General features: G+C 38.3%; 1 protein-coding gene across 1 annotated transcript in view; it reads left to right on the top strand.

Annotated features, from left to right (window-relative positions):
• ddb1 (damage-specific DNA binding protein 1) overlaps positions 1-27423 on the top strand; it is a 71394-nt gene that overhangs the window by 22770 nt on the left and 21201 nt on the right. The window contains exons 10-18 of the mRNA XM_038281278.1: positions 54-156; positions 816-891; positions 985-1093; positions 10991-11169; positions 15680-15843; positions 23376-23483; positions 25350-25557; positions 25773-25868; positions 26055-26166. Of these exons, the coding sequence (XP_038137206.1) occupies positions 54-156; positions 816-891; positions 985-1093; positions 10991-11169; positions 15680-15843; positions 23376-23483; positions 25350-25557; positions 25773-25868; positions 26055-26166 (1155 nt within the window). The remainder of the gene's footprint in view (positions 1-53; positions 157-815; positions 892-984; positions 1094-10990; positions 11170-15679; positions 15844-23375; positions 23484-25349; positions 25558-25772; positions 25869-26054; positions 26167-27423) is intronic.

Below are 27423 nucleotides of genomic sequence, written 5' to 3'. Positions count from 1 at the left end.
AGAACCGGAACCAGGACTGTTTTATTCAGAGTCACTGTTTCTGTTGTTTCCAGCTAGTGACGTGCTCTGGGGCGTTCAAGGAGGGATCTCTTCGGATCATCCGAAACGGCATTGGGATTCATGAGCATGCCAGCATCGATCTTCCGGGAATCAAAGGTTTGTGTCTCCTGTTTGTTGAAACCTAAGTGTTATCCAACAGTTCCTCTCAAGCGCTGACATTATCTAGCCCTGAATCCTCTACTGCTTTGCCAGTGGAGACACTTGAACCTGCACATCTGTTTGCCCTAGCAGCCACAGCGCCAGCTGCTGATCTCTCAGGCTTGGCAAACAACACTAAGCAGATGCAGAGCGTGTCATAGGTCTTGGCATGTTGCTTTCAAAGCATCAGGAAAGCTGCCAGTGTTGATTTTGGCGACATTTGTTTTCATTTAGTGAACCAAAATACACTCCAGTGTCCGCTGTGGGAAGCAGTAAAGTGGGGAAATGCAAAATACCTCAAATTTAGGTTCCTCTCAAAGGATTTGTCTCATGCTTAAGCTAGACGTACAGGCCACTAAAAGGTCTGCTTGCACTTGTTAGGCTTCAGTTATTTATTGACATTGTCTGCCTTGAAACTCCCAGCTGCTGGCATGCCCCCTGGCTTCCAGATGAGTGGCGATTATTTACTTTTCCAATCGATTTCTCTCTCAGAAGATCCTGCAGCCTGTTCATCTTCAGAAATGTTTGCATCTAACTGATGGAGTAGTTAAAGGTTCAGGTTGATCCCTGCAGAACGGCACACATTAAATTTCATTCCTGAATTCCCTCACTTCCAGGTTTATGGCCACTTCGCTCTGAGGCAGGCAGGGAGACGGATGATATGCTGGTTCTGTCTTTCGTGGGTCAGACAAGGTGAGGATCCACTCTGCAGCCTGGCAGATATTCATGCTATCAATTCTGATTGCACAAATCTAAAATAAAATTGCTTTTTTTTTTTGCCTGCAGAGTGTTGATGCTGAGCGGAGAGGAGGTTGAGGAGACGGAGCTGCCAGGATTTGTGGACAACCAGCAAACATTTTACTGTGGAAATGTTGCACATCAACAACTCATTCAGGTTCGTACACAAACACTGCTGTGAAAAAGATGTTCTCCCCTTTTCACAGATTCAATTTCTGCTTTTTTGTTGCACCTAAATGTTTCGCATCATAAAAAGAATTTAACTGTCAAAGTTAAACAGACTAAACACAAGCTGTGGTTTTCAAATCATGGGTTGTTCAGGGGAGAAAAAAAAGCACCCAGACTTACCTTGTTTTATAGGTTTGTTTCTACTGGATTTTTCTGGGCTAATGTCCCGACAGAAGTTCTGCTGTTTTTTTTGCAAACACCAAATTTAAACCCGGCCATCCATGCTGGATATCAGTTTAGACAAAATAAATGAAGCAAGAAATTGTGCTTTTAGTTTCACTCGATCCTTTTTAAAGGAGCAAGCTTAAATATATATGTTGATTAACAAAATTTCCATACATTGCTAGATTTCTGTCCCTCTGCACTGCAGGTTCAGTTTGAGCCTTTTAGATCTTAATATAATAAATAAAAACGATCCACTGTCTGCAGCCTCTGTCTTGCTGCTGTGGACACATCACACAGGCTTTAATTATTAAGTATCTGCAGATTATTGCATCTTCTGAGTTAAAGGTGATGAATTTCAGTTTCTCTTTCTACTCCTGCATCACCTTTTGAATTGATCCAATCTCACAGTCTTAAAAAAAAGTGGCCTCTACTTTTGGCCAGAAATCGGTTTATTTTTTCTTCCATTTTGATTGAAAAAAATCTTCTTTCCCACTGCGCTCCTTTCGTGTTACGTGAGGGCTACAATCAGTCCCTGATTAGTAGTGGCTACATGACAGCTTAAGCAATCCCCTCTTTGCATCCATCACAGACGTTGCATGGCTGAATTTGCCAGAATCGGGCCTGTGGCATTGCTAAAAACATGCCTGTCACAGCGCTCCTGTGTGTAGGGAGAATGTGTATGTCAGTCACAGAAAATGTGTGTAAACGCACCAGAATAAAAACACAAACATGTAGCAGCCTTAGCAGATGATACTTTTTTTTTTTATTAGAAATTCTGTTCAGAGGAAAAAAATCTTCTAAATTCCATGGACAAAAGGCATCTTCAAAAGTAATTCTTTCTTGATAAATCAGATATTTAGGATGTTAAACTGCATATTTATGGGGGGGAGGGGAAATACCAGCTGATGAAAAACAAAGTCTTGAATTGAACTACTCTGGGAAGAGTTAAAGTCATTTCCAAGTCTTATTTAAACCAGAAATAGTGGTACTATATATACTATGTACTACAAAGCATGCTAATAAACCAACATGGCGAAAGTTTGATGACCTGGGGCTTTGTTAAGATCAGGGTTAGTTTTAAGGCTTGATGAATCTGTGAAATCTGCTCTCTTCCAATTATCCTGAAAGATAGTGTTTTACAATCAGCTTCATTTAATCAGTGGTCAAATGGCCTCATCAACCTTGAAAATGACTCCCTGACACTTATTGTAAATGTTCAATGGCAGCTGGTTCTGGCCAGTTAAGTCAGTTACTTTTTTACAGAACGCCAGGCTGGTATAGATAAGTTATTTCCTTTAATTTATGTACCGGTATATATTTTTAAACTCATTTTTATACTGGCTTTTGTTCTTTTTGTCTGGTTAAAATCAGTTTAATGACTTGAATTCATTTAAATGTTACAAACAAGCAAAGACAGAAGATCTTTGAAATTAATTTATTCTGAGTCTAAAATTAATTTGAAAATATGTATATTTATTGTGGCTCTTTGATATTTTATTAATCCACAATATAAGGAGTGCAAAAATACTTCATGCATTTTAAACTTGGCCGACATGAATATTGTACTCCGTTTAAACTTGCTCTTCAGTCTTTATTTTTGAAAACCAGATCATCCCTGCAGGGCGTTCTACCAAATTAATATTTAGGATGCTGGGACAGACCTGCTACTGCTCTAATGATAGAAAATGTTAATGTCTCTTTTACCACGCAATCAGTCTGCATTGTTTACACTAAAAACAATTATAGTATTCTGTATTAAAAAAGACAGTTGCTCATCTCTGGCCTTCAGGCCTAAAGTAATTTAATAGAAGTAGCTGTTGATTTATATTAAAGTTTTAACGTTCATTGTCATTTTTAATGTGGCTTTCAGCTTAGCCGTCACATTAAAACTACGGTAACAAAACCTGTGTAAAAAAAAAAAAAACTGAGTGTAGACATTTGTCTTTTTTAAAGATATAATTGCATAAAAACTGCATGCACAGCTTTACTTTTATGTACTTTATTAATAAATGACTTCAGATAACATGAAAGCATTGTTTGTTACGCATAATGAGCATAATGTCTGACTCTGCACCCGTTTGCAGCCTTTAGCATCGGTGTAGCTCATTATTTGGGTCCATCATCCTGCACCAGCTTGGCTGTTTTAATTAACCTTGCAGTTAAAAATGTGTGCAGCTCATTTCAGTAAACAAGTTTGAGGCGAATGTGCCTTCTTCCAAAGCATGTAGTTTAAGGCCCCGAATCTAAAGGCGCAGCTTGTAAACAATGCTGAGCATCAGGAAAAGCGTACACGTTCCCCTCAAAGGGAGCAGCAGACTAAATCAGAGTTCAGACGAGTTAATGTGGAACTAATAGAGCAAATGGTCACTAACACAAATTTAATGAGAGTTTTTGTTTTTTTCTAACTGAGATATGCTTTGAGTGTTTTTCATTTTGAAGCAGTTCCTTTGCTAATTGGTCTTTGAGGCTAACTTTCTAATTTTGATTCAGATAGACGCATAACCCCAGTCAGATTTTAAAAACATAACAGTAAGTGCATTTTATTGTGTGGACTTCATTTTAGTTTTGATGTTTGCCATCTATGCCTTGGACAGCACTAGTTAGCTCTTTTAAAGAAAATAAATACTCCTGCAGTTTGATCTGAAGCATCAGTATCACCACTGTAGTAACATTACTGTTAAAGTATTCACACCCTTTGAGCTTTTTCAAATGTTGTGACATACAGTATGTTTTCTTTTGGTTTAATGCGGAAGACCAACAATAAATGTTACACATTTGTGGCATTAAAAGAAAAATTATGAAATGAAAATCTAAAAGATGCAAATTCACGTTTGCGCTCTTTATTTTGATACCCAAAAAAAAGGGCTTCCAGAACAACTTTCTCCCTTCAGAAGTAGTCATAGTACAAACCTCTTTTTCATTTTTTTTATTTAAAACTGCGTTCTCACTAAAAACCTGAGTTTTTCCAAACCGAGTTGACCTGCTAATAATCAACTTTGGGCTCTTTTCACATTTAACTAAAAAGCTGAATCCGACCCCCTCCTGATAAGCTGTGCGCCCACTTTCAACCACCCATCACCTCCCCACTCCCTTTCTGATGATTGCATCACGTAGGGTGAGTTTTGATGATGTCGAAAGTGTGACGGAAATAAGGGAAGTAAATAATGGAGAGCAACATGAACAGGAGCCAGAGTGTAGTCAGTATTCTTTATTATTTTTGCTCTTTCATGTCTGAATCCCTCTCACCAGAGCTGCTCCGTGTTTATCGAATGTAAGCAGAGTTGTTTCGGCTTATTACATCAGAAGTAGGGCTGGGTATTTTCGCCAAAGTCCTGAATCGATTCGATTTTGATTCATACAGTTCTAACTCGATTAATTTCGATTCGATCTGTTTTTACAATAATGAAAGTGGTTCAACTGTGTTTCAGAATACTCATGTATTTTGTTTTTTCCTGTCACATTAAACACAAAGTGCAAACTTGTAAATCACAGTTTAAACATGAGATGTGAACAAAACTGTCTCATAAGTGCAAACTTGTTTGTGAAAAGTGAAAAAGTGAAGCCTCACTCGAGCAAGCAGACGTGACACAGCAGACATCCATGAGCTGCATTATCTTCACTGCACAAACCATATTTGCAGCGTTGTCTGTAACAACTACAGGGTGTTTTCTGGTCAGCCCCCATTTGTTAATGTCTTCAGTTGACCTATTGAGTATATTTGCAGCTATCTGGCTTTAAGTAATCTTGAGTGCATCTTTTCTGCCTATTTGAATGTGAACGTCACGCGGGTCACTTTAAAATGAATCGATCTGATTCCCTAGACATCAATTTTGCAAAAATGTAAAGGAATTGATTCAAAATCGATTAAATTTATTTATTTTTTTTACCTAGCCCTAATCGGAAGCGACTGGCACGTTGTGTTGACGTCCGTATGTTGCTTTCAATTGTGTCACATGATTTAGGGGGTCAACCCGGGTCTGCCTGAGGCGATTTTAACGCGGACGCTTATCGAGTTGTTTTACCCAGGTAGACGCTCGTCAGTGAGCCGTTCCCGCTACCACTAAAAGCCCATTGCTCCCAGGTTTAAACCAGTTTTTCAACCGGTGGGAAAGGAGTCTTAGTGAGGATAGAGCTGCTCTGCAGCATTTCTGAACAAACTGTACCATGACGATCAAGGACTACAACACACATCATATCCATGATCATTTTGCAGTGCATGTTAGAAATTACGGCTTGGAAATTATTTGCATTAGCACTTCACAACTTAGAAAAGCACAATTTTTAAATCACAGAGGCACTCCATTTTAGTCACATTACATTTAGCAACAGTAAGACACTAAATATTTCCCTCCAGCCCTTTAGGTGCCGGTAATACACTTAAAGTGGGTTTGCTGCCACATAGAGGGTAATAGCCAGTTGCAATGCATTGGCATACCTTTCAACCATTCATCATTATTCCACTAATTATACACTACTTAGGCTTGGTCTATCCCAAAAATACCACAAAATGTTCATTTGCATTGTAATAGAATTCGGAATAAATAAAGCAAAGGTGTAATTTCTTTGGCAAAGCAGTTTGTTACATATTGGTGATTGCCCAGCTTCTTCTTTTAAACATTCTCTGAGACAAACTTGCATGAAATTAAGTTGACTGATTCCAGCAAAATAAGCCATATTTAATGTTTCTTACTAATTAAAAAAGTTATATATGTTGGAAAAGCAAGATTAGCAGTGCTGTACAATGTGAAACGGCTTGTGTAGCATTTCTATTTTCAGTCTGTGAGCCCAGAGATTAAAGTCTTTTGCTTAAAGCGTGATTCATTTAGAGCGCACCCTCATAAAGGCAGCAGTTTATACAAAACTTCAAATGTATTCAGATGCTAAACTGATACACACCATCCGGATGTTTTCATATTAAGCAGGCATGGATTAAAAACTCATTTAGGATTCATAGAATCTTGCATGGACTGACTTTTGCTTGCTGCAAACTGAACAAAACTTTGTTTTTTTCCTCTTCCGCAGTTTATTTCAAGGATTATATTCAGCATCCTGTGTTAAAGTTATGTTACCTTTACATCTCATTACACAGCTGTAGTACTTGTCCCTTCAAACGGTGCGACACATCCATTTATAGTTCCACTCTTCTCGGTACCTGCAGCAATCCTAATAATGAGGTTATAGTACAGGTGCTGGTCATAAAATTAGAATATCATGAAAAATTAGATTGATTTCAGTAATTCCATTTAAAAAGTGAAACTTGTATATTATATTCATACATTACATACAAACTCATATATTTCAGATGTTTATTTTGTTTAATTTTGATGATTACAAATGACAACAAATGAAAATCTCAAATTCATCATATCAGAAAATTAGAATATTGTGAAAAGGTTCAAAATTGATGGCCCCTGGTGCCACACTCTAATCAGCTAATTAACTCAAACCACCTGCAAAAGCCTTTAAATGGTCTTTCAGTCTAGTTCTATAGGCTACACAATCATGGGGAAGACTGCTGACTTGACAGTTGTCCAAAAGACGACCATCGACACCTTGCACAAGGAGGGCAAGACACAAAAGGCCATCGCTAAAGAGGCTGGCTGTTCACAGAGCTCAGTGTCCAAGCACATTAATAGAGAGGCGAAGGGAAGGAAAAGATGTGGTCGAAAAAAGTGTACAAGCAAGAGAGATAACCGCACCCTGGAGAGGATTGTGAAACAAAACCCATTCAAAAATGTGGGGGAGATTCACAAAGAGTGGACTGCAGCTGGAGTGAGTGCTTCAAGAACCACCACACACAGACGTATGAAAGACATGGGTTTCTGCTGTCGCATTCCTTGTGTCAAGCCACTCTTGAACCACAGACAGCGTCAGAAGCGTCTTGCCTGGGCTAAAGAGAAACAGGACTGGACTGCTGGTGAGTGGTCCAAAGTCATGTTCTCTGATGAAAGTAAATTTTGCATTTCCTTTGGAAATCAAGGTCCCAGAGTCTGGAGGAAAAGAAGAGAGGCACTTCATCCACGTTGCTTGAAGTCCAGTGTAAAGTTTCCACAGTCAGTGATGGTTTGGGGTGCCATGTCATCTGCTGGTGTTGGTCCATTGTGTTTTCTGAGGTCCAGGGTCAACGCAGCCAATACCAGGAAGTTTTAGAGCACTTCATGCTTCCTGCAGCTGACCAACTTTTTGGAGATGCAGATTTCATTTTCCAACAGGACTTGGCACCTGCACACAGTGCCAAAGCTACCAGTACCTGGTTGAAGGACCATGGTATCCCTGTTCTTAATTGGCCAGCAAACTCTCCTGACCTTAACCCCATAGAAAATCTATGGGGTATTGTGAAAAAGAAGATGCAATACACCAGACCCAACAATTCAGAAGAGCTAAAAGCCACTATTAGAGCAACCTGGGCTATCATAACACCTGAGCAGTGCCACAGACTGATCGACTCCATGCCACGCCGCATTGCTGCAGTAATACAGTCCAAAGGAGGCCCAACTAAATACTGAGTGCTGTACATGCTCATACTTTTCATGTTCATACTTTTCAGTTGGCCAACATTTCTATAAATCCTTTGTTTTTATTGGTCTTCAGTAATATTCTAATTTTCTGATATGATGAATTTGAGATTTTCATTTGTTGTCATTTGTAATCATCAAAATTAAACAAAATAAACATCTGAAATATATGAGTTTGTATGTAATGTATGAATATAATATACAAGTTTCACTTTTTAAATGGAATTACTGAAATCAATCTACTTTTTCATGATATTCTAATTTTATGACCAGCACCTGTAGCTCCTTATTTATCTGGTCTCATCATTGCTGTGTGGCTCTTAGATAATTATAGTTAAGAAGAATACTGTTTTTCTTTTGCCACACGGGTTGTATTTTTAAGCTTTTACAAGTACAGTACAACTAAAATGTTAAGAAATGTCCGTTAAAAAGCAAAGTTTAGCATTTTAGATTGAATTGACTATTATAGAATATCCTCTATTCACCAAAAGTGAGGAAATACAGGCGCTTCAGTGGCAAAGTAACTGGAAGCATGAAGGTACACACAGGACTAGGAAAACTGCTGCAACAATCAATGAGAAAACAGGCTCTACAGCAGGAGTAAACAAGGACGATCTTAGAAAATAAAACACTTTTCGGGTATTAAAAAATTGGAAACTCCGTCTCAGATTAAACAAAACATGTTCAAGATGTGAAGGAAAACCGCATTTCAGTTTAGAGCAGCATGGAGTTGAAAACATTTAAGGAGCATGTATAAAAACCCTGCTTCACATGTCCGAAGCTTATATTTTCAATGAAGTCAGAATTCGGCCAAAAGTGCAAATGCATAATAAATACTGATTTTCATTAAGTTTTATTAAAACATAAGCATCTAATCTAATCTAATCTCCACATGCTTTTTGAATTATCTATACATGCAGATTTAATACCATAAATACCCCAATATATCACAAGCATGAGTTTATGGTCCTCTGCTCTTGTTGCTTGATTTTATGTACCTGCAACTTCCCTGATTTCCGGGGACAGTCCCCGTTTTGGACCACCTGGAAATGTCCTCGATTTTACAGTTTTATGAATGAGGGCGAAATTTTGCATGTAGACTGTTATTACGGTAGAATGAGCGGTTAGGGGCGGGCTTGGCGGTGCAGTGATTAGTGCGCACGACTCATGTATGGAGGCCTGTGGTCCTTTCCCGCATGTCTCTCCCCCTCTATCATACCCCCTTTCCTGTCAGCCTACTGTCCAGGAAAACGAGCCACTAGTACTGTAAAAACTCAAAAAAAAAAAAAACAAGCTTAGGCATATTGCCCGCAGGTACCGCTGTTAGATGCTGGTTGGCTGCTGTGAACGAATGGATAAGGAGCAGAGCGCAGCACTACACCGAAATCCCACATGCTCTGCAACCACCAGACAGCCTGCCCAAAGCCTACAGCCTCCACGGTTCCTCCCATCTTGCTCCGCTCCAACTCCCTCGGGGCTCAAGGAGAGCATGCGCGACTTTATTATTATTAAATTTATACGAGCAAAACATATGGAAATAAATGCTTGATTTAATGACATAATTAAAACTCACCATCAGCATCCATCACGTTTCTCCCCAAACATTTCTTTTCGTTGTGCATCATTGTATTAGGGATAATTAGGATCATACAAAATTGGTTTGTTCTCTACCTCCAATCTCAGCATCTCTTAATCCATGCCTGCGATAAGAAGTTCGTTTTGAAGTTGTGAGATGCGCTCTTGCAAGTTGTGTCTAGATTTAATGAAACTTTTAAGCCTCTTAGTATAACATAAATATTTTGATCAAGATGAGAAATTTGCTTCATGGTATGCTGAAATACCAATAGTTTGCATCCAATAATTTAAATAAACGGTCTTAGTTGTTGGGAATATATAGAAATTATGCTCTAATTTTTTAGTTACCGATCTGTCGTTATGTGATTTTGATTGTATTATGTCTGTTTTTGATTAGTGTAAGATTGATAGAAGAGGAAGAAGATTAGAAGACTGAATGAGAGTGGAGGAAAAATCTACTTATAAGAGTAAAACATAGAGCAGGCAGAAGTCCGCTACAAATAGGAGATGGAGAGACAGAGAACACTGAATGACCAGATGGCACTAATAAACACCATCAAATGATTAATTTTATTAATCTTAGGAAATAGAAGAGGGACATTCCTAGATTTTACACTTGATTTTTGTTGTTTAAATATTAATAAAAATATAAAAATGGATGAAAGCATCACTGTCCCCGTTTCCTATTTTAATTCTGATTATATGTATTTCTTTTTATATACAAGCTGGAAATGTCCCCAGATTTGATTTCAGAAATCTGGTCACCTTAACTTTGAGGGATAAAACTACACAGAGAGTAAACTGTCTGTGATTGGCTACTTTTCAGGAAATACTGCCCCATGAGACAATAGTGTTCTCTTCCTAGTTATGCTAGTAATGTTAGCAAAGTATCTTTAGGCTAATTTCTGTTCTCTTAAGGCGTTAAAGTGTTTTTAGGTGAAGTCATCATTAAAAAAATGTATTTGTAATGAAAGTGTTTATGACAGCAGTAGCTGTTTGCTCTGAAATTATTGTTAAATTTGGAACTTGAGCTTCTTTTTCTATTGAGGGAAAAAGAGGCTTAAATAAATTCCTGTTTATAACTGAGCACAGACATTTACAAACAGTTTGCAGCATTTGTTCTTCTTTTCTAGCATCTTTTACATTTATATTTACTAACCTTATGTCTAACTAGACAATAATGGAGCAGCTTAAGAAAGTTGAAGCATTTTTAATTAATGGACAAATTTCAGTTCCAGAATCAGATAAGAGAGGGTAATTTCTGCTTTTTTAGTTAATAAGATATTGATGAAGGCTGTGCTGGTGCTCCATGTTTGATCTTGTTTTAAGCTTTCAGCTTGTGTCTACATGTATTGCTGAGAGTAAAGTATTTACTTTTAAACATTGTCTCTGCATCAACCAAAGCCTCTTTGTTGATCCTTAGAGAGCAGTTTGCTTTGCCCTGTTCAACTCTATTAAAAGTCTGATTTCCACCAAAGATTTCTTTCTCGATGCTTCACAACAAAAAACTTCCTCTTGAGTCCTGTTTCCAGCAAAGTTCTTCATCCTTAAACATTTCTTTGTCCCTCCAGATCACATCAGGCTCTGTGCGCCTGGTGCTTCAGGACAGCAAGACCTTGGTGAGTGAATGGAAGGAGCCACAGGGGAAGAACATCAGCGTAGCCGCCTGCAACCACACACAAGTAGTGCTTGCTGTGGGACGGGCCCTCTACTACCTGCAGATCCTAGCTGGAGAGCTCAAACAGATCAGGTATGACATGGGCATGACCAATGACATGTACTGATGTGAAAGAGTATTAATGCTCTTACAGCTTTTTCAGTTTTCATTTTTTGCTTACAGTCAATCAATATGAGATTATCAAACCAAAGGTAACCATAAGTAAAAGCAAAAAGCAGTTCTCAGATATTGATTTCATCTGTTCTTGGTGAATAAAATGTATCCAAACCATTGAGGCGTTCAGTGTTCCTGCTTTTGTACTTTGGATCATTGTCCTGTTAAATCAACCTAAGTGCATTTCAGTTCTTTAGTAGGGATTTTATGCTAAAGGCAGATTTCATTGTTTCATTTATTTACAAGTCTTCAGCTTCTTGATCTTATTGTTTTTACGATTTTTGCTCTGTCTTTTTCTTATATCATGAAAACGAGTCTTTACTGTGGCGATTGAGGCCCAGCAGGGCTTTAAATGTTCTTCTGGGTTTGTTTGTCGCTGTCCTTGATGAGTTGCTGATGCGCTGTTGGAGTAATTTTGGTTGGCTGACCACTTCTGGGAGGTTCCTCACTGCGCCATCTTTTCTCTGTGTGTGGTTAATGTTACTCACTGCTGAAAGAAAAGTTGTCATCCTTTTCAGACACTGAATTTATTTCTCATATTTCCTTGATTAGGACATAATCTCATTTTTTTTTAACCCTTTTGCACCCATTGTGTCATCAGACAGGTTATTTTGAAGAGAAGACCTTTGTGCCATAGCAGGCCTGCTGATAGATTTGAAATTATTCAACAAAGCCTCACTTACTTTTTCACATTGGTACAATCCTTCTTTTATTTCTTGGTACTTTGCAATATTCAAACTTGTTAAAATAAAACAAATTAACTTTAATAGAAAAGATGTTCCTTAAATTTCCATGGCCATACAAATCTGAGGATATACTTATCTAGCTCCCACATACCAGCCTAATCCCTTAACTCTTTAACAGTTGACTCCTTTTCTGTTACTCAGCCTGCACTTGAGTTTAAAGGGAATAGAAATGTCGCTGCTGGTCTCCTGAGGAATACCATCAAGCATGAGGACTGCATAGCGAATACTACTAAATTTTTTTTACATTTTCTTTGAGTCTGTACAATTTGCATAAAACTTGAAAAAATTTGTGGATTATCCCACTGATGGAATAAAACTGCAGTGAACTCCTCACACATAAATCATTTTAACCATGCATATATTCTTTATTAAAAAAGTAATACAACTACAAAAGTAGAAACACAGATTAGATTATAGAGGAAATGATCCTACAAAGTTCACATCAGATGTTGTTTTTGGATAAGGTAATTTATAAGTTCATAATAAAGATCTGGGTGTTTACACAAGGCTGTTAAAAGTGTTTAAAGTTTGTGTTGGATGTATTTAGTAATAATATTGATCAGTAGTTTATTACAATATACATTTCTATTGATTTATTGCCTTGTCCCAATAAAAATATTAAAGCTTGCCCCTTAGAAGTCAATGTTTATGAAAGGGATGTTCTTTGAGCACATCAACACGAACTCTCCTTTTCTAAATTATCCTGCTGTATGGCCCAATCACATCATTACTTATGATCAAGGTATTATTATCTTCCTCTCTCTTTTAGTGTCTAGTATTTTTTTTTATTGCATTTCAAGCTTTAAGAAAAGATGTGTCACAGCATAATTTGAACCTAGAGCTTATTGAAATGTAGAGCTGGGCAATGGGGATTTATTTCACGTAGACATTCCGTAGGTTTCCATACTTGGACATAAACTAGCTTATTGTGAAAGGCCATAAGCTGCATGCATTTGGTTACACAGCCTGCCATCTACTTTTACAAGCATGTTCACAGGTTATATTTAGCTACTTTTTAATTTCTGGTCAACTCCCAGAAGGAAAGAAAGCACCTTTTAAAAGTCATTTCTGTCAGTTTTAATTGGCTTTCATGAAACTAAAGGGAGAAAATAACCAATGAATCGAATTTGTTGTGCAAAAAAAAAAATCTATTTTATTTTCAAGCTACAGCGCTCAGCCCTATTTAAATGCATGAGGGCTCATTACCAGTTGATATTTCACACTAATCTTCTGGATTAGATCTGATTTCAAACGGTAAGACATTGTTAACATTAAAGGGGTCATAGAATGCAAAACAAAGTTTCCATTGTCATAGATGAATAATGATAGTTCAGTGGGGGAAATGGACGTACAGAGAAGTTCAAACCCCATCGACACCTCCTTTCTCTGCAAATCTCACAATTCTAAACTTCCACCATAAAACGGGCGAATCCAAACGAAGCCCCGGGTTGACGTCATTTTGGGACCGTTGTCCAGGCTACCATCACTGGGTCAGGTTTGGTCGCTCTGTGCCCCGCTGGGGCCCTGTTTCATCTACGTGCTGCATTGTAGTCGACCAAAATCCCGGACGATTTTGAAATTCCTCCTGGACATTTTTTTAGGTATGAAAAGTAGGACATGTCTGGGAAAAGGACGACGTCTGGTCACCCTACCATATCAACAATTTGATGTTTCAGTGAGTGAGTGCTTGTTGCTATGATGCGCCTTTGCTCAGCAGCTTCGCTCTCTGTAAACCAACCAATCAGCGCACAGCTCATCTAAATATTCATGAGCATACCATAAAAGGAAGAAAACCTGTTGTTTCATTCTAGGGCTTTTAACCAGGCTCGCATTAGGGCTCATAGAACAGCAAATATGCTGTTTTAAGCCCAACCAATGTTACACACCCTATTCAGAGACATTAAGGACCAGCACCAAATACACTATGAATATTTAAATAAGCTGTGCGCTAATTGGTTGGTTTACAACGAGCAAAGCTGCTAAACACTAACACACTCAATGAAACATCAAACTGTTGGTATGGTAGGGTGACCAGGCGTCCTTTTTTCCCCAGGCATGTCCTACTTTTCATACCTAAAAAAAATGTCTGGGGAATTGGAAAATCGTTCAGTGTTTTGGTGGACTACAGTGCAGCATGCGCTCTAAGCATGCCAGCGGGGGACAGAGCGACCAAACCTACAAGATTTTGAAAGCTGTCTTCTTCGGTAAAATGCTTACAGCAAATTAACAGCTGAGCAAACTTTGTAGGGATCTTCTGATACATAAAAATAATCCATGTCTGTCGAGTCTTTGGATTCTTGGGAAGACTGTGAAAATTTTCCCCTTTCTCCATGCAGCCTGGAACACTGCATTTACGCCCGTGGCCCTGGCTCATTTTCAATAGAGAAACTGCCTGCTTTGTAATTCTTATAGAAGGGAACCCAACTGTAGGCTAAGCAGCTTAACTACTGTTATTTATCTATGACCAGGTAAACTCGGTTTTGGATTCTGTGACTCTTTTAAAACTATTTAAACCAAAGCCAGGACTGCTGCTGGTACATCCAGGTAAACAGAGGGCAAGCTGTCCTGTTGAACACCTTCACCTGTTCAACCAATAAAAGTGTTCCTATTGGGAAAAAGGGAGCATATTGGTTTTACTTATTTAATGCTTTAATCCTGCTTTTTACCACAAATCTCTCCTAGACTTTGTGTTTTTAATGTGTCATCATCCAGTGTTTATTGTCTTCATCTTAACACAGTTTGAAAATGTGAGTGTTTATGCCTGAAGGCTTGGTATGAGGTCCTGAGGCATTCCTTGATGTTGTTTTTAACAGAGTGCAGCTTTAAGGGGTGTCTGAGCCATTTGTTTTTTCAGGCCGTTATAAATCTTTACCTTCATTCTTTCTTCAGTTTTCTTCTATAACAGAGAGTACAAAATGCTTTTTTTGCACTCTTGTAGAGGGAAGTGCAGCTTGTAAAAGGGCCAACAGGACTGCTTGAAGCACAATGTTTGCTTTCCTGTTTGAGTGTTTGTAAGTAGTGAAATGATAAAAGAGACTCATCAGGGCTATGAAATAGTGTTTGGGCTGGATCAATAACCAGCTGCTTAGATGTGGGGGACAAAATTGTTTCAATGTTACAGGCCTGGTTTGCTTAATCACACGTTGAAGACTGAAACCTTTCTGTCAGAAGCTATTTGAATGCGAGGACTCTGAGCAGATTGAGAATATTTCTATTATTTGCTCAATTTAAAGTGAGATGCAGCTCTGTTGATGTTGTATTATTGCGATCTCCCTAGCTCAGTAAGATAACATTCTGCCATGGTTATTTATTACTAATTCAAATAAACTCCTACTTTAAACAAAGCATAGCAAATTATAATATGAAGTATATTACTAGCAGTATTATTTTAGAAAAAACAGTTTTTGTTGCTTCATTGCATGAGCCGCAAAAGGAGGCAGTTTAAGCACAGTTTAGTTGTCCTCCAATGAATATTTAATCTGACCTCAGTGTGAGACTTAACAGCTGAATGTTTTAGTATTTAACATAATGCAGCTTACATGACATGAAAAATGTATATTAATTTATGCTTGGTGTCATTGACACTGCTCTTTCCAACTGTTTTAGTCTTCTCTGTGCTATGCACACACCACCACAGACCATGCATGGAAGCCAACTTCTTTTTCTTATCTCCTCCTCCTCAGTACCACAGAGATGGAGCATGAGGTGGCTTGCCTGGACATCACACCTCTGGGGGAGGGTGGCAACGAGTCCACGCTCTGCGCTGTTGGACTGTGGACCGACATCTCTGCACGTGTGCTCAAACTGCCCTGTTTCACAGCTCTGCACAAGGAGATGCTGGGAGGAGGTGAGAGTGTTCTGGGTAAAGGGGAAATATGTCTGACATGAGCAGGTGGAGAATCGTTTTTAATAAGGTGCAGCACAGCAGAACATATTTCCACTGATGCTTTTTATAGAAAATTTGAACGAAACAAAGGAATATATTTATTTACTTATGTATATGATTTATATCATAGTTAAACATATATTTTACATATATATATATAATATAAAATAACTTTTTTTCCCACTGTATCACATCAATATACCCAATATTTACTATTTTAGGTCACTTAAGATGAACAGAAATGTAAAAGAGGGATTTATGTTTTATTTTATTTCATAGCAGAATTTTACATACATAGATTATTATATTATAAATGGTTTGCTATACCCCAGATCTGCCGCTGCAAGTTTAAGATGCTTTATATTTTTGCATAACGATTAAAAAATAATCCGTCCCTTCTTTCACATCCTGGACAAATCAATAAAAATAAGGCAGCGTTGTTACCTGCACTTTGGCCAAAATAGGTCTTTGAAATAGATTATCATAAGCAGACAACCAGTTTAGCTTAGTGTGGCTTACAACAGCAGGGTGCATGTGTTGCAGTGACCCTCTCAAAGTCCTCATCTCAGCCTCATAAAACATTTGTGTGCAGAGCTTAAACAATTTGTGTGAACAAAACAGCCAAAACCTAATTCAGTGAAGTGACAAGGATATGTTCCAGTAAACTTTTTTGAGAAGCAGTAGAACAATGGGTCATATAGCTTTCGGTCTGTCTCTCTCTCCAGGTCTCTCTCCATATCTGCCCAAACAAACCCTAAAGCTGGGCATACACTATATGATTTTTTTTTTCAATCATTGCACGCAGCTACTGCTCACACTGTACGAAAAAACTGCAGGGTTTCGTCGCACAGTGTGAGTTCACAGTTTACGATGTTTATTCTCTGTGGCCTGACGCTCTGATGTGATCTATCTGCTCACACTGCACATCTAAAACCACGTCAGACTCAGCTCCGCAGTGAGATGGCACTACTCAGTATTGCCTATCCGGAAGCCAAACGAGCAGAAGAGGAATATCAAGCTCACTAGAGTGAAACATGCTGCCTTGGCAATTTGTGCAATTTCGCGTCCTGAAAGCCCTAAAAAGAAAAGGCGGGGACGTATTTGGACAAAGACATGGCTGAGCAAACGTGGCTACTACGGTCTGTCAATTTTACGGAAAGAACTCCATGTCACTCGTACTGTTTTTTGTCTGAGAGGAAGAAGAAGAAGAGTCCTTGCACATGCCCACTGATCGATTTGCCCACGACCACCTTATTACGGCCGACTTAATTTCAAACTTGATTGATTTTTCTCCTGACCTTACGATTCCTGATCAGGAGGTAGTTGTGAGAGGCTGATCGCCCCTCGTTACCCCTGTACACTACAGGATGCCCGATCAGGTTGAAAGTCAGCCCAAAAAATCGTACAGTGTAAGCCCAGCTTAACACACTCATAAAGCTAAGGCTGGTTGTTCTGCTCTCAAATTGATATTTCATAATATCCCTTTTCATTTGGACAGTAAATCTACACTAAACTGTTAGCTGATGCACTTTTTTTTTTTATTTCTGTTCTTAATTTTACTTGGTTTTATTTTTGAGCATTAATGCCTTTCAAATCTCTGCCTGACATATTTGGACTCCAGCTAAAATGTAGAGTGACCCTCAGTATCATAGTCAGTATTGTTTTTACTGTGACATTTTTACTCTTTATCTATGTATTCCCTATCTATACATTATTATTAACAGAAATGGAAAACTTCTATCATAAATGTAATAATATTGCACATGTTCTTCAAAATCAAAATATTCTAGAATAATTAAGACTCAAAACCAGTGAAGATTAAGATATTTTTAACATTGAAAATTACTTTGGAAATAATGAATTAGAATGATTGAGTAGTGATGAACTTTCACAACCTTTTAGTGATGATTTCAGATCAGGGAATAATAAAACTGAGAGGGATATAGCTTGAATAATTATTTCTCTATTAAACTTTCAAATAAATTGTGCAATGTGGTAGGAAATTCCTTTAGCGATGTGTTTCTTTATCTGACCCCTTCAGTAGCTATCCTCTGCTAGCCAAGCAACTGAGTGTTTTGGAGCCTATCTATGGTGGCTGGCATTGTCAGCAGCTATAATCGAAACCTCCTGGTTGATTGAAGCTGGACTGTTTCAGGTCGTGAATCCAATGGCTTAAATCCAACGTTTGGATTTAAGCCAATCAGCACTTTCATAGCTCCGCTTGTGTAGAAAAAGTTTTAGATGGTGACGACCAGTGTCTCATAAAAGTTGTATCTTTATTTGCATGTCTAAAAATCATCATCATATCAAATCAAACATTAGAAAAGTAATCGAGCATGCACTATTACTCTGCTCAAATTAATGAAGTGATACTTTTTAAGGGTTTATGATTGTCTTAATCGAACTAAAATCATTTCTATCTGAAAATGCTGGAAAACAAATTTTATTCTTTTTTTTTTTTTTTCAATTGTAAAGGGGTCCTACCATGTATTATTTTGCTTATTTTGTACTCCCATCTGGGTCTCTACTGTTTTTAGAAACAGTCCAAGTACAAAAAACCATCCAGTTGCTTTTTGGTAATAATTAACTATTTTTTTGTCTACAAAGCATTTCAAAAACCTCTTGATTATGACATCAAAGTCTGCAGGCACTGCCCTTCCACCAAACAACCCAAGCAGACCCCAGGCCTTCAGTATTTTTCATTACTTTGTAACTGAAGCTAAGACAAATATAACATAAAACTTTAAAACACATTCGTTCCTTATCAAATCTTACATCTGATTTTTATTGTAATAGCACACCCAAACATGTGCATTTTTACGTCCCAAAAAATGTGCATATGATTTATTTGGACTGGGATGCAGACAGCTAGCAATTAGCATAATGCTAATTTGCTTTCTAAACTCCATTGGTGTGCTAATGATATTTGGGTCTGATTTTTTTTCTTCCAAACTGAAACAACCAAAACGCCCTCTAGAAGTATTTGAACCACATCAACTCTTTATAATAAAGTAACACTTGCAGACAAAGGTTTCTAGGAAGGTGAGAATATATTTGGGGACAGTTTGGTACTGCAGAAATGTGCCTATAAAGTTGGTTCTCAAACTCTCTAAGGTGGCCCTCAAAGATTAGGACATACTTAGCATTCAGAAACGGCTCCATCTTTGCTGGTTGGAGCAGCTGGACCCTCATTCAGCTGCTGGGTCTTACTCACGGTCAAAGATGTGCACTTGTACCATTGTGCATCTGTTATGCAGCCTTTTTCACACATAAAAATTGAGTATAAGCATTGAGGTCATGGTCACAGCCAGGCAAAACACATTTGCATAAAGATGACAAAGTCCACAAAAACAGCTCAGTCTGAAAGGAGCTGAAAATGAAATGATGATGAAATCTTATTATCTTAGGGTTTATTGTGCTCAAAATGTGATGAACATAGTTTGTACACGCCATAGACCTATCTTGAATGTTTACAAGGAAAAATGATTTATTCCCTTTAAGGACACTGCAAAATGAGAAGGTGGTGTTGAATCCTTTTTAAAAACAAATCATCAAATGACTGCAGTTCATTTACATTCTTGATCTTTTTAGCAGCATCCAGCTTTTCCAAATCCAACCACAGATTTCCATAGGTGTTCATCTAAGGGGATTATTTCCACTCTGCTTGTTTTCTAGAAGTTATGTTTACCGGAACAAAGCCTTTATACTTTGTATTATATGCTTTGGGAGGTTGTCCTGTTTGTCCAATGGCGTCCATGCATCAGCTGTTTCACCGAAAACATGATGCCTCCTCCTAGAGCTTCTTTCAGTGCTAGTGAAGCCAAACGGCCCCAACACATCATCAAGCCACTTCTGTGCTTCACTAAAGGCAGAATATGCTTTCTTATTCCTCCTTCAGACACACATTTGATCCAAAAGCCCAGTAATTTCCAGTTTTCATTGATCCACTAAAGAGGACCTTTAAATCTCTTTAACTACCGTATTTTCACGACCATAAGGCGCACCGTACTAAAAGGGGTAGTCTCAGTTGTGTCTGCCATTACTGTATTTAACACACACATAAGGCGCACTGGATTATAGGGCGCGGGTTTTATATACCGGTACATATCCTCTACTGTGTTTAAATACCTCTACTGCGTATTTAAAAAATAGAGCGGGAGCAAAACTGAGTATGATTGTGCTTTATTCATGTATTTATTACAAAGTATTAATAAAACCCATCGAAGTCATCATCCTCTGTTTCTGAATTACACAGCTGCGCTTAATCAGACATGCCAATTTCCCCTTCTTCGCCTGTCTGTGCCGTGCGGCTCCTCGGAAATGATGCCGGCTTTTGCGAAAGCTCGAACAACAGTGCCAGCAGACACGTTAGCCCAAGCATCTACAATCCATCCGCAAACTGTGGCGTAACTTGCACGGCGCTGCCTTCCACTTTTCGTAAAACTGTGCTCTCCGTCGGTCATCTATCGCTCCCACGCCGCTCGCAGCCTTACTTTGAACGGCCGGTTCACACCGATGTCGAGCGGTTGAAGTTCCTTTGTCAGACCCCCCGGAATAACAGCAAGCACAGCATTCATTTGTTTCACCTTGTTCTTCACATCGGCTACACAATCCACGGCCAGACTTCCCCCTTTAACGTTCTCATGGCGGTCTCAACAACGTCTGCAGTAACAACACACATAGGGTGCACCACACTATAGGGCGCTGCACACATTTTGAGGGGAAAAAAGACGTTTATATGCGCCTTATAGTCGCGAAAATACGGTAGCTATATTGTCTAATTGGAGCAGATCTGATTTTTGGGTCAGTAGTTTGATCCCTCGGTTCAACATGTGGCCCTTCTTTGTTAAGAATTCCCCATACTTTGGAAACTGAAACCTCAGTGTCTGCTGCCACCAAGTCTAAATAAAGGAAACCTGGAAACAGTCTGAACTTTTTCACCACCTGCCTCCTCTGGAGGCAGACGTAGCTTTTGGCTCAGCCTTTTCTGCAGCTAACTGTATGTGCTCTCTTTCATCTTCTAGGCTTGAATAATGGCTGAGCTCATCTGCTTAGCTAAGCTTCTCACCTAAATTAAGCCACTTCTGGAGATAATATTGCAGCTCATCTTTTTCTTTTCTCTCACATAAAAATAACCCCTGGATCAGTGCCTTTCTGTTCCTTTTGTGTGTTTATGCTCTTTCTGCTCAAAGCCCCCGTCAGTCATGGCATAATCCCATTCACACAGTCTAGTTCCGCTAGAAGTACTTATTTTTCGTCCTGAGAAGTTTTCCTCTCCACTGTCGCTACATGCATAGTATGTATAAGGCATTCCTGCAAAGTCGACGACACAATATAAGCAATTGTCCTCTGTTGCTGCAGGCTCTTCCAGAATTCTTCAAATCAATGACTAGATGAGATCTGTTGGGTCTCCTTAGATTGCTTAACTAATCTGTTGGTAAGATGTGATGAAAATGGCTCTGTAAAGTCGCTTTGGGTGACATGGGTTGTAGATTTTCTATTTATTACCTAGATGAGCTGTACTGCTACAGGGTTTCCGCGGATCATTAAAAATCATTAAAAGTCATTGAATTTTTATTTTTTAAATTTACGGCCTTAATTGGCATTAAAATTCATTAAATGTGTTTATTGTGGCTTTTAAAATGCTTTATTTAAAAAAAAAAATTTAAAAACAATTTCGTCAGACATATTATGTCACAATATATTTGCGTGGAACTGCGTCCGGTTGATCGCAAAGCTGTATGGAAAAAAAAAAGCTAATTTCAACAAAAGTGGTTTGGGAAAACGAGGAATTCGGGACATGGCTGCAGCCTGTCGACGGGTACCTGTTGGTGGCATTAAAATTATTTCTAAGAGCATTAAAAGAGCATTAAAAAGAGTTAAATTTGAGTTATTAATTCATGTATAAACCCTGTGATATGATTCGAAACATCCCTGTCTCCCGTTCAGGTGTTTGCTTCCTGTTCCACACCTAAACTTTTATTTCTTGTTTTTCAGATTTGCATCACCAGATACATCTTCTTAAATTTTGTTGCAGTCGCTTTGGAGAAGCGTGGAAACAAAACAGTAGCAGCATTTTTTTTTAAATGAAAAATGAGCAGAGTGCCACAAAACCATACCACTAGCCATAAAAAAAAAAGTGAAAGTGCTTAAATTATGCGATTTCACACCCCACTCCTCGGTAGCTGATGCTCTTCAACTTTTTAGAAGTGGCTCTGCTTTGGCATATCTGAATCAAATCATAAAGCCATTAGAACCACTCCATGAAACCTGATTCCAAGCTGAAGAGCCAATTCAGACACTTGAGTTCTTTTATACCAGGGACATATTTAAAACACTTGTTCTGGGGTTTCAGATCTCTCCCTCCTTTTAGTGGTCGCAGCCAGTGTGCCTGAGATCACACCTGATCAGTTCGTACTCCTATGAACAATTCTGTTCTGCTGTTTAAATGTTTTGGGATTGCAGTCATTATTAAAAGTCACATTTAGTGTTTTACTTAGATTAACATCATTGTTATATTTCAACTGCTTGTTTAATATTTCTATTTCAAAAATCTAAATAGTTAAGAAATATCCCAATAAACTAACTTTGCTTTGGGGTTTGATGATTTTGGTTGCAGCTCTATATGCTCAAGCTGTTGTTTCAGCCTCGGGATGGAGACTGTTTGCTTGTAAGGAGGATTCATTTACTTTTAGGAAGAGAGCAGCATCCTGTGAGGGAACATTTTATTTAGATTGTTTATTTTCTTGGAGAAAAAAAAATGAAGCCAAGAGGCGAAGTGTACCCTTCCTCTGCAGCTCCGTCATCTAAACTATTGTTAGGTGTTGTTGCATTTTGGATATTGATAAAAGTAGAAGACTTGAACATTGTCTGGAAATTCATATTTGCTTAGTTTACAACTTGAAAAAGATATTTTAAAAAGTTATAATAAAATTACTGGAGCTGGATGTAATTGGTGTGTTGGCAGCTGAAAGGACTCGGTTTGGATTCTGCCTCAATCACTGCTGCAAGTTTCCCATCTGCGTTCGGCTAACTGATGTTTAAACCTTTAGAATTAGACTGGAGTTCTGTTTGTTTTTTCTTTGTCTAATAAAATGGAGCTTTTGGATGTTGAAAATTTGGGCTGAAATAAAAAGACTGTGGCACTTGCAAAGGTTTACTGAAAGTTGAGAGCTATTATAAAACGATTGATAGTCCTTTATCCTCTAATGTAGCAAATGTTGTTTTTGTTTTATTCTTTTTCTTTTTCCTCATATTTGCAAACTTTACCCCACTTAAATTCCGTTTGAAAGATAAAGAATAAAAATCAAACCAACTAGCCAGTTGGAAAACGAAATAAATCAAACAAGTGAGGACTTTTTCTGTTACAAGTAATCAGGAAGAAACTCTCAGATTGTTCTAACAAAGACGATGTTGCAGTCTTTTTTCACTGTTGATGATGTAACTAGTCACTGCAAAAGAAAACTAAATTAGCTGCATGTTTATGTCCTCAGAGATCATCCCCCGCTCCATCCTAATGACCACCTTTGAAGGCAGCTACTACCTGCTGTGTGCCCTGGGAGATGGAGCACTCTTCTACTTTGGTCTCGACCTAGAGACTGGTAGGTTCCCACTCACCACCAACGCTACGGCCATTAGATCGGAGCTTCTCATCTCATTTGCTTTTAGGGATATTCTTTCAGCCAGAACTGCATGACTTCCTGTCAAACTTTTATCTTTAGAAAACTCCTTTAAAGACTAGAACTCCACTAAAGTTCTTATACAGTTATAAAAACTAACAAAGAGCTGTAAGCTAGTAAAGTGATAATCGAACAGTAAGACAAATATTAAACAAGGCAGGTACAATAACAAAGCATTAAGCCTGGAATATTTTCTGTGTGAAAGCATGTTGTCAGTGATAGTTTTAAATAATTAATCAACTGAAAGCAGCAGGGAAAATAGAAACTGCTTGACAATTCAATTCAGTTTATTTATATAGCGCCAATTCACAACACGTAATCTCAGTACTTAAATATTCACTAGATCATACAGTCAAATTGATTTAAAGTTTTCTATCTAAGGAAAACTAGTTGATTTCATTGACTTATTAATAAGACAACAGGACTGTATGTTTCTTGAATAATTAATAAGAGTCAGCAGTTTTAACATCCAACGCTGTGACCTTAGGCTCAGTTTTCATAAGATATCCCATCTTACTGAGGTTAAGCCACAACCTAGTGGCTTGTTAAGCTGTAGCTGCAGTTTGCATCTTAATTTTACATAAAGTTACTTACATTTTCTTTTATTTCATCCTGTTTACTAAATAGTTTTTATATATTTTTCAAATTTTCACCTGCAATCTTTAAAGCACCTCTAAGTAAATGTGCTCCCCAGCAGGACACCGTGTGCTCCACCAGTTTTGTAGTAATGACTCTCAGAAGCCGGATTGTTCCAGTCGATGCCTGTAAATCGGCATCATCCTGTCAAAATACCTTTTTGACGGCATATAATGGGAAAATTCTAGACAAAAAGACATTTTACAGCAAATTTAACTGGCTGTACATCTGCTTGTAATAGATTAAATATACCAGAATGGCTGCTTTTTCTAATTAGAAAACCCATTATGACCTTTTTGGGGCAATCCAGACTAATTGTGTGTTCTTGATTCATTATTTGCACAATAAACGGTACATAGGTTACATCAAACTGTATTTACGCCTAAGGACATTAACAAGTGATTAGATTTCAAAAAGCAGTCGGGTGTTAAAATTTAGTCCATTAAAGATGCATCTTATTGTCATTACAGATTAGAACACAATTTCCTCAGTGCACGAGATGACATTGTATTGTCATATCATCGATCTGAAATACCATTGTGCCACATGACTGGATAGAACTGCTGCAACTTTAGAAGGGTTGTCAACAATCAATGAAATATCAGGGCTGCAGCTGTATTTACTTCCAGACAAATGATAAACAGTTTTCTTTTTGCTTGTTTGCAGACAGTGCAGGAAACTTCTGCACACACCTCACCCAGTGCTGGGATGATGCTGCAAGAAAGTACACAGGGATTTAGGAATAATCAGATTACTCCCATGTAAACTTCTTGCTTTGAATTGAATAAACGCAAGGCAGGACTTCTAACTGCAGTATGAGTGTGCATATAAATGCACTCATTAACTTTGGTTTGCTCAGATCACAAGATCAGACGTGGAAAAGATTTCAGTCAGAGAGCAGAGAAGACCAGAACATTAGGAGACAGGCAGGCCCTGTGTAGAGTGCTATATAGCGTTTATTACACGCAAATTATGTAAAAGAAAAATCTAAGAAAACAGGAAAGCCAGGTGCTTCTAAACAAAGATCAGGGCTCACCAAGCATATAAGGACAAATATTAGTGCAAATTGTTCCTCCGACCTTAACAACAACTGGTACATCCACTTTAGACCCAGAGTTAAATAAAAGCCTTAACCTCGTTTCTTTTCCCCAGGCGCCCTCAGTGAGCGAAAGAAGGTCACCCTTGGCACACAGCCCACCGTGCTGCGGACCTTCAGATCACTTTCCACCTCCAACGTCTTCGCCTGCTCCGACCGGCCCACTGTTATCTACTCGTCCAATCACAAGCTGGTGTTTTCCAACGTCAATCTCAAGGAAGTTAACTACATGTGCCCGCTCAACTCTGAGGGCTACCCAGACAGGTAAGCAGTGAAATGTTTCTGATAGAACATTTTTATCTTGGTGATCTGTTGGTCACTCTGAACAGGGCTTCCTCTGAGCTCAGGTAGCTCTCTACACCTTTTCCACAGACTGCAGTAATGTTATCAGCTCAGCTGTTTAGGTCTGTAGGATAGAAAGGTTTTTTTTGTTTGTGTAATGTTTTTTTTGTTGCATTTTTTTCTCTTTGTTCTGGTAGCTTGGCATTGGCCAACAACAGCACACTGACCATCGGTACCATTGATGAAATTCAGAAACTCCATATTCGCACAGTTCCGCTTTATGAGACTCCAAGGTCAGTGACACTCTAAAAAAGATAAAGGTTTTAAGTGTTTTTATTTGCATTAGCTATTTTTCTTTTCCGCTCTGTTAATGGATAAATATATTAACTCTTATAAGTATTGTTATTTTATTGTTATTTACCTTATGTATTTATTTGTTTATTTAGTGCAGTTGTTTTCTCTCTTCTTTTCCCTGTTAGGCGGATCTGTTACCAGGAGGTTTCGCAGTGTTTCGGGGTTCTGTCCAGCCGGGTGGAGATACAGGATGCGAGTGGCGCTACATCTGTCGTACGGCCCAGTGCTAGCACACAGGTACTGCCTGCCCACTGCATAAGCAGCCCTGCTGACTGATAACTGGAGCTTCATACACTGAGGCATGAGATGTACTTTGCAGACTGGCTCTCCCAGCGTTTCATTTATTTATCTGTTTTCTTTTAGATGAGTGGTGCCTATGTTTACTAATGAAAATTAATTCAGTGTCAACTCATCTTTGGTTCACCTATAAAAACTCATTAGCTGATAAATGTCACGTTAAGGCTTGTTATAATAACTATTCATTTCACCATTTGCTCCAAATCAGATCAATCTTATTCACTTTAATCCAACCCAATAATTTCATTAGATTTGAATTCACTTCCAAACTGAGCATTTCCTATTGATAACAATATAATTCAATCAAATTCCACTGAACATAAATGGTTATGTTTATATAAATTATGTTATGTGGTATGAATGATCTAAGGCAGCCCAGGTGAGTGAATGGAGCTATTGACTTTGTGTAAACATCATATGGGACAGAGAAGAGACACAACGTCCTTTAATAGGATTAAACCTATGGGGGGGGAATAATATAGAAAGTAGAGATAATGCTGCAGTTCTGTCAGTGACTCTATGAAAGATTTAAAAAATGAGTTATTTGGCCTGGAATAATTTCCTGCAGTCGTTGTGTGAATGGCTCCGCCTAGATTAGAGGCACAGTGACACAAGGTAGAACGAATGGGCTACCTGGTACTGAAGGAAAGAAAATAAAGAGTACAAATTGGTAATCGATGGCTCCAATCAAAAACAAAATAAAAAATCAGGAGCTGCCATTTCTGATGAAGCAGTTTTCCATGGTAGCTAATGGTAACTGAAGCATTATCAATTGTTTATAGTTGGAAATGATACTCCTTAGAGTGTCCATCTTTAAATTAAAGAGCCTTAAAGCAGTTTTGTTGGTCCTAAATTGAAGCAATGTCAGGATATTGCTTTGTAAACACTCCATAATGAAGGTCATTTCATATTTTTATTAGGCAGGAGCCTCACTAGCAGCCAAAGAACCTTTAAACATGACATTTAACATCATCAGATTCTGTCAAATTGTGTTTGACTAGTTTGTCTCAGACAGACAACAAACCTCAATTAAATGAAGATGAAGTTCACAGTCTAGTTTGAGAATGATCTATTCAAATAAATATTCAGGTTTTTTGTGCATGTGAAAGGTAGTTTTCATGGCTCATTTTATTTCAGTGCTTTATTCCCCTCAATCAGGAATAACTCTTCTATATAGAACAGACTCGGTTTTGTCTA

This window comes from Cyprinodon tularosa, unplaced genomic scaffold (assembly GCF_016077235.1).
Source record: "Cyprinodon tularosa strain WSP-4 unplaced genomic scaffold, ASM1607723v1 ctg1031, whole genome shotgun sequence".
NCBI classification, from domain to species: Eukaryota; Metazoa; Chordata; class Actinopteri; order Cyprinodontiformes; family Cyprinodontidae; genus Cyprinodon; species Cyprinodon tularosa.
Note: the sequence above shows the minus strand (reverse complement) of the source record. Positions and strands in the feature narration are given on the sequence as shown.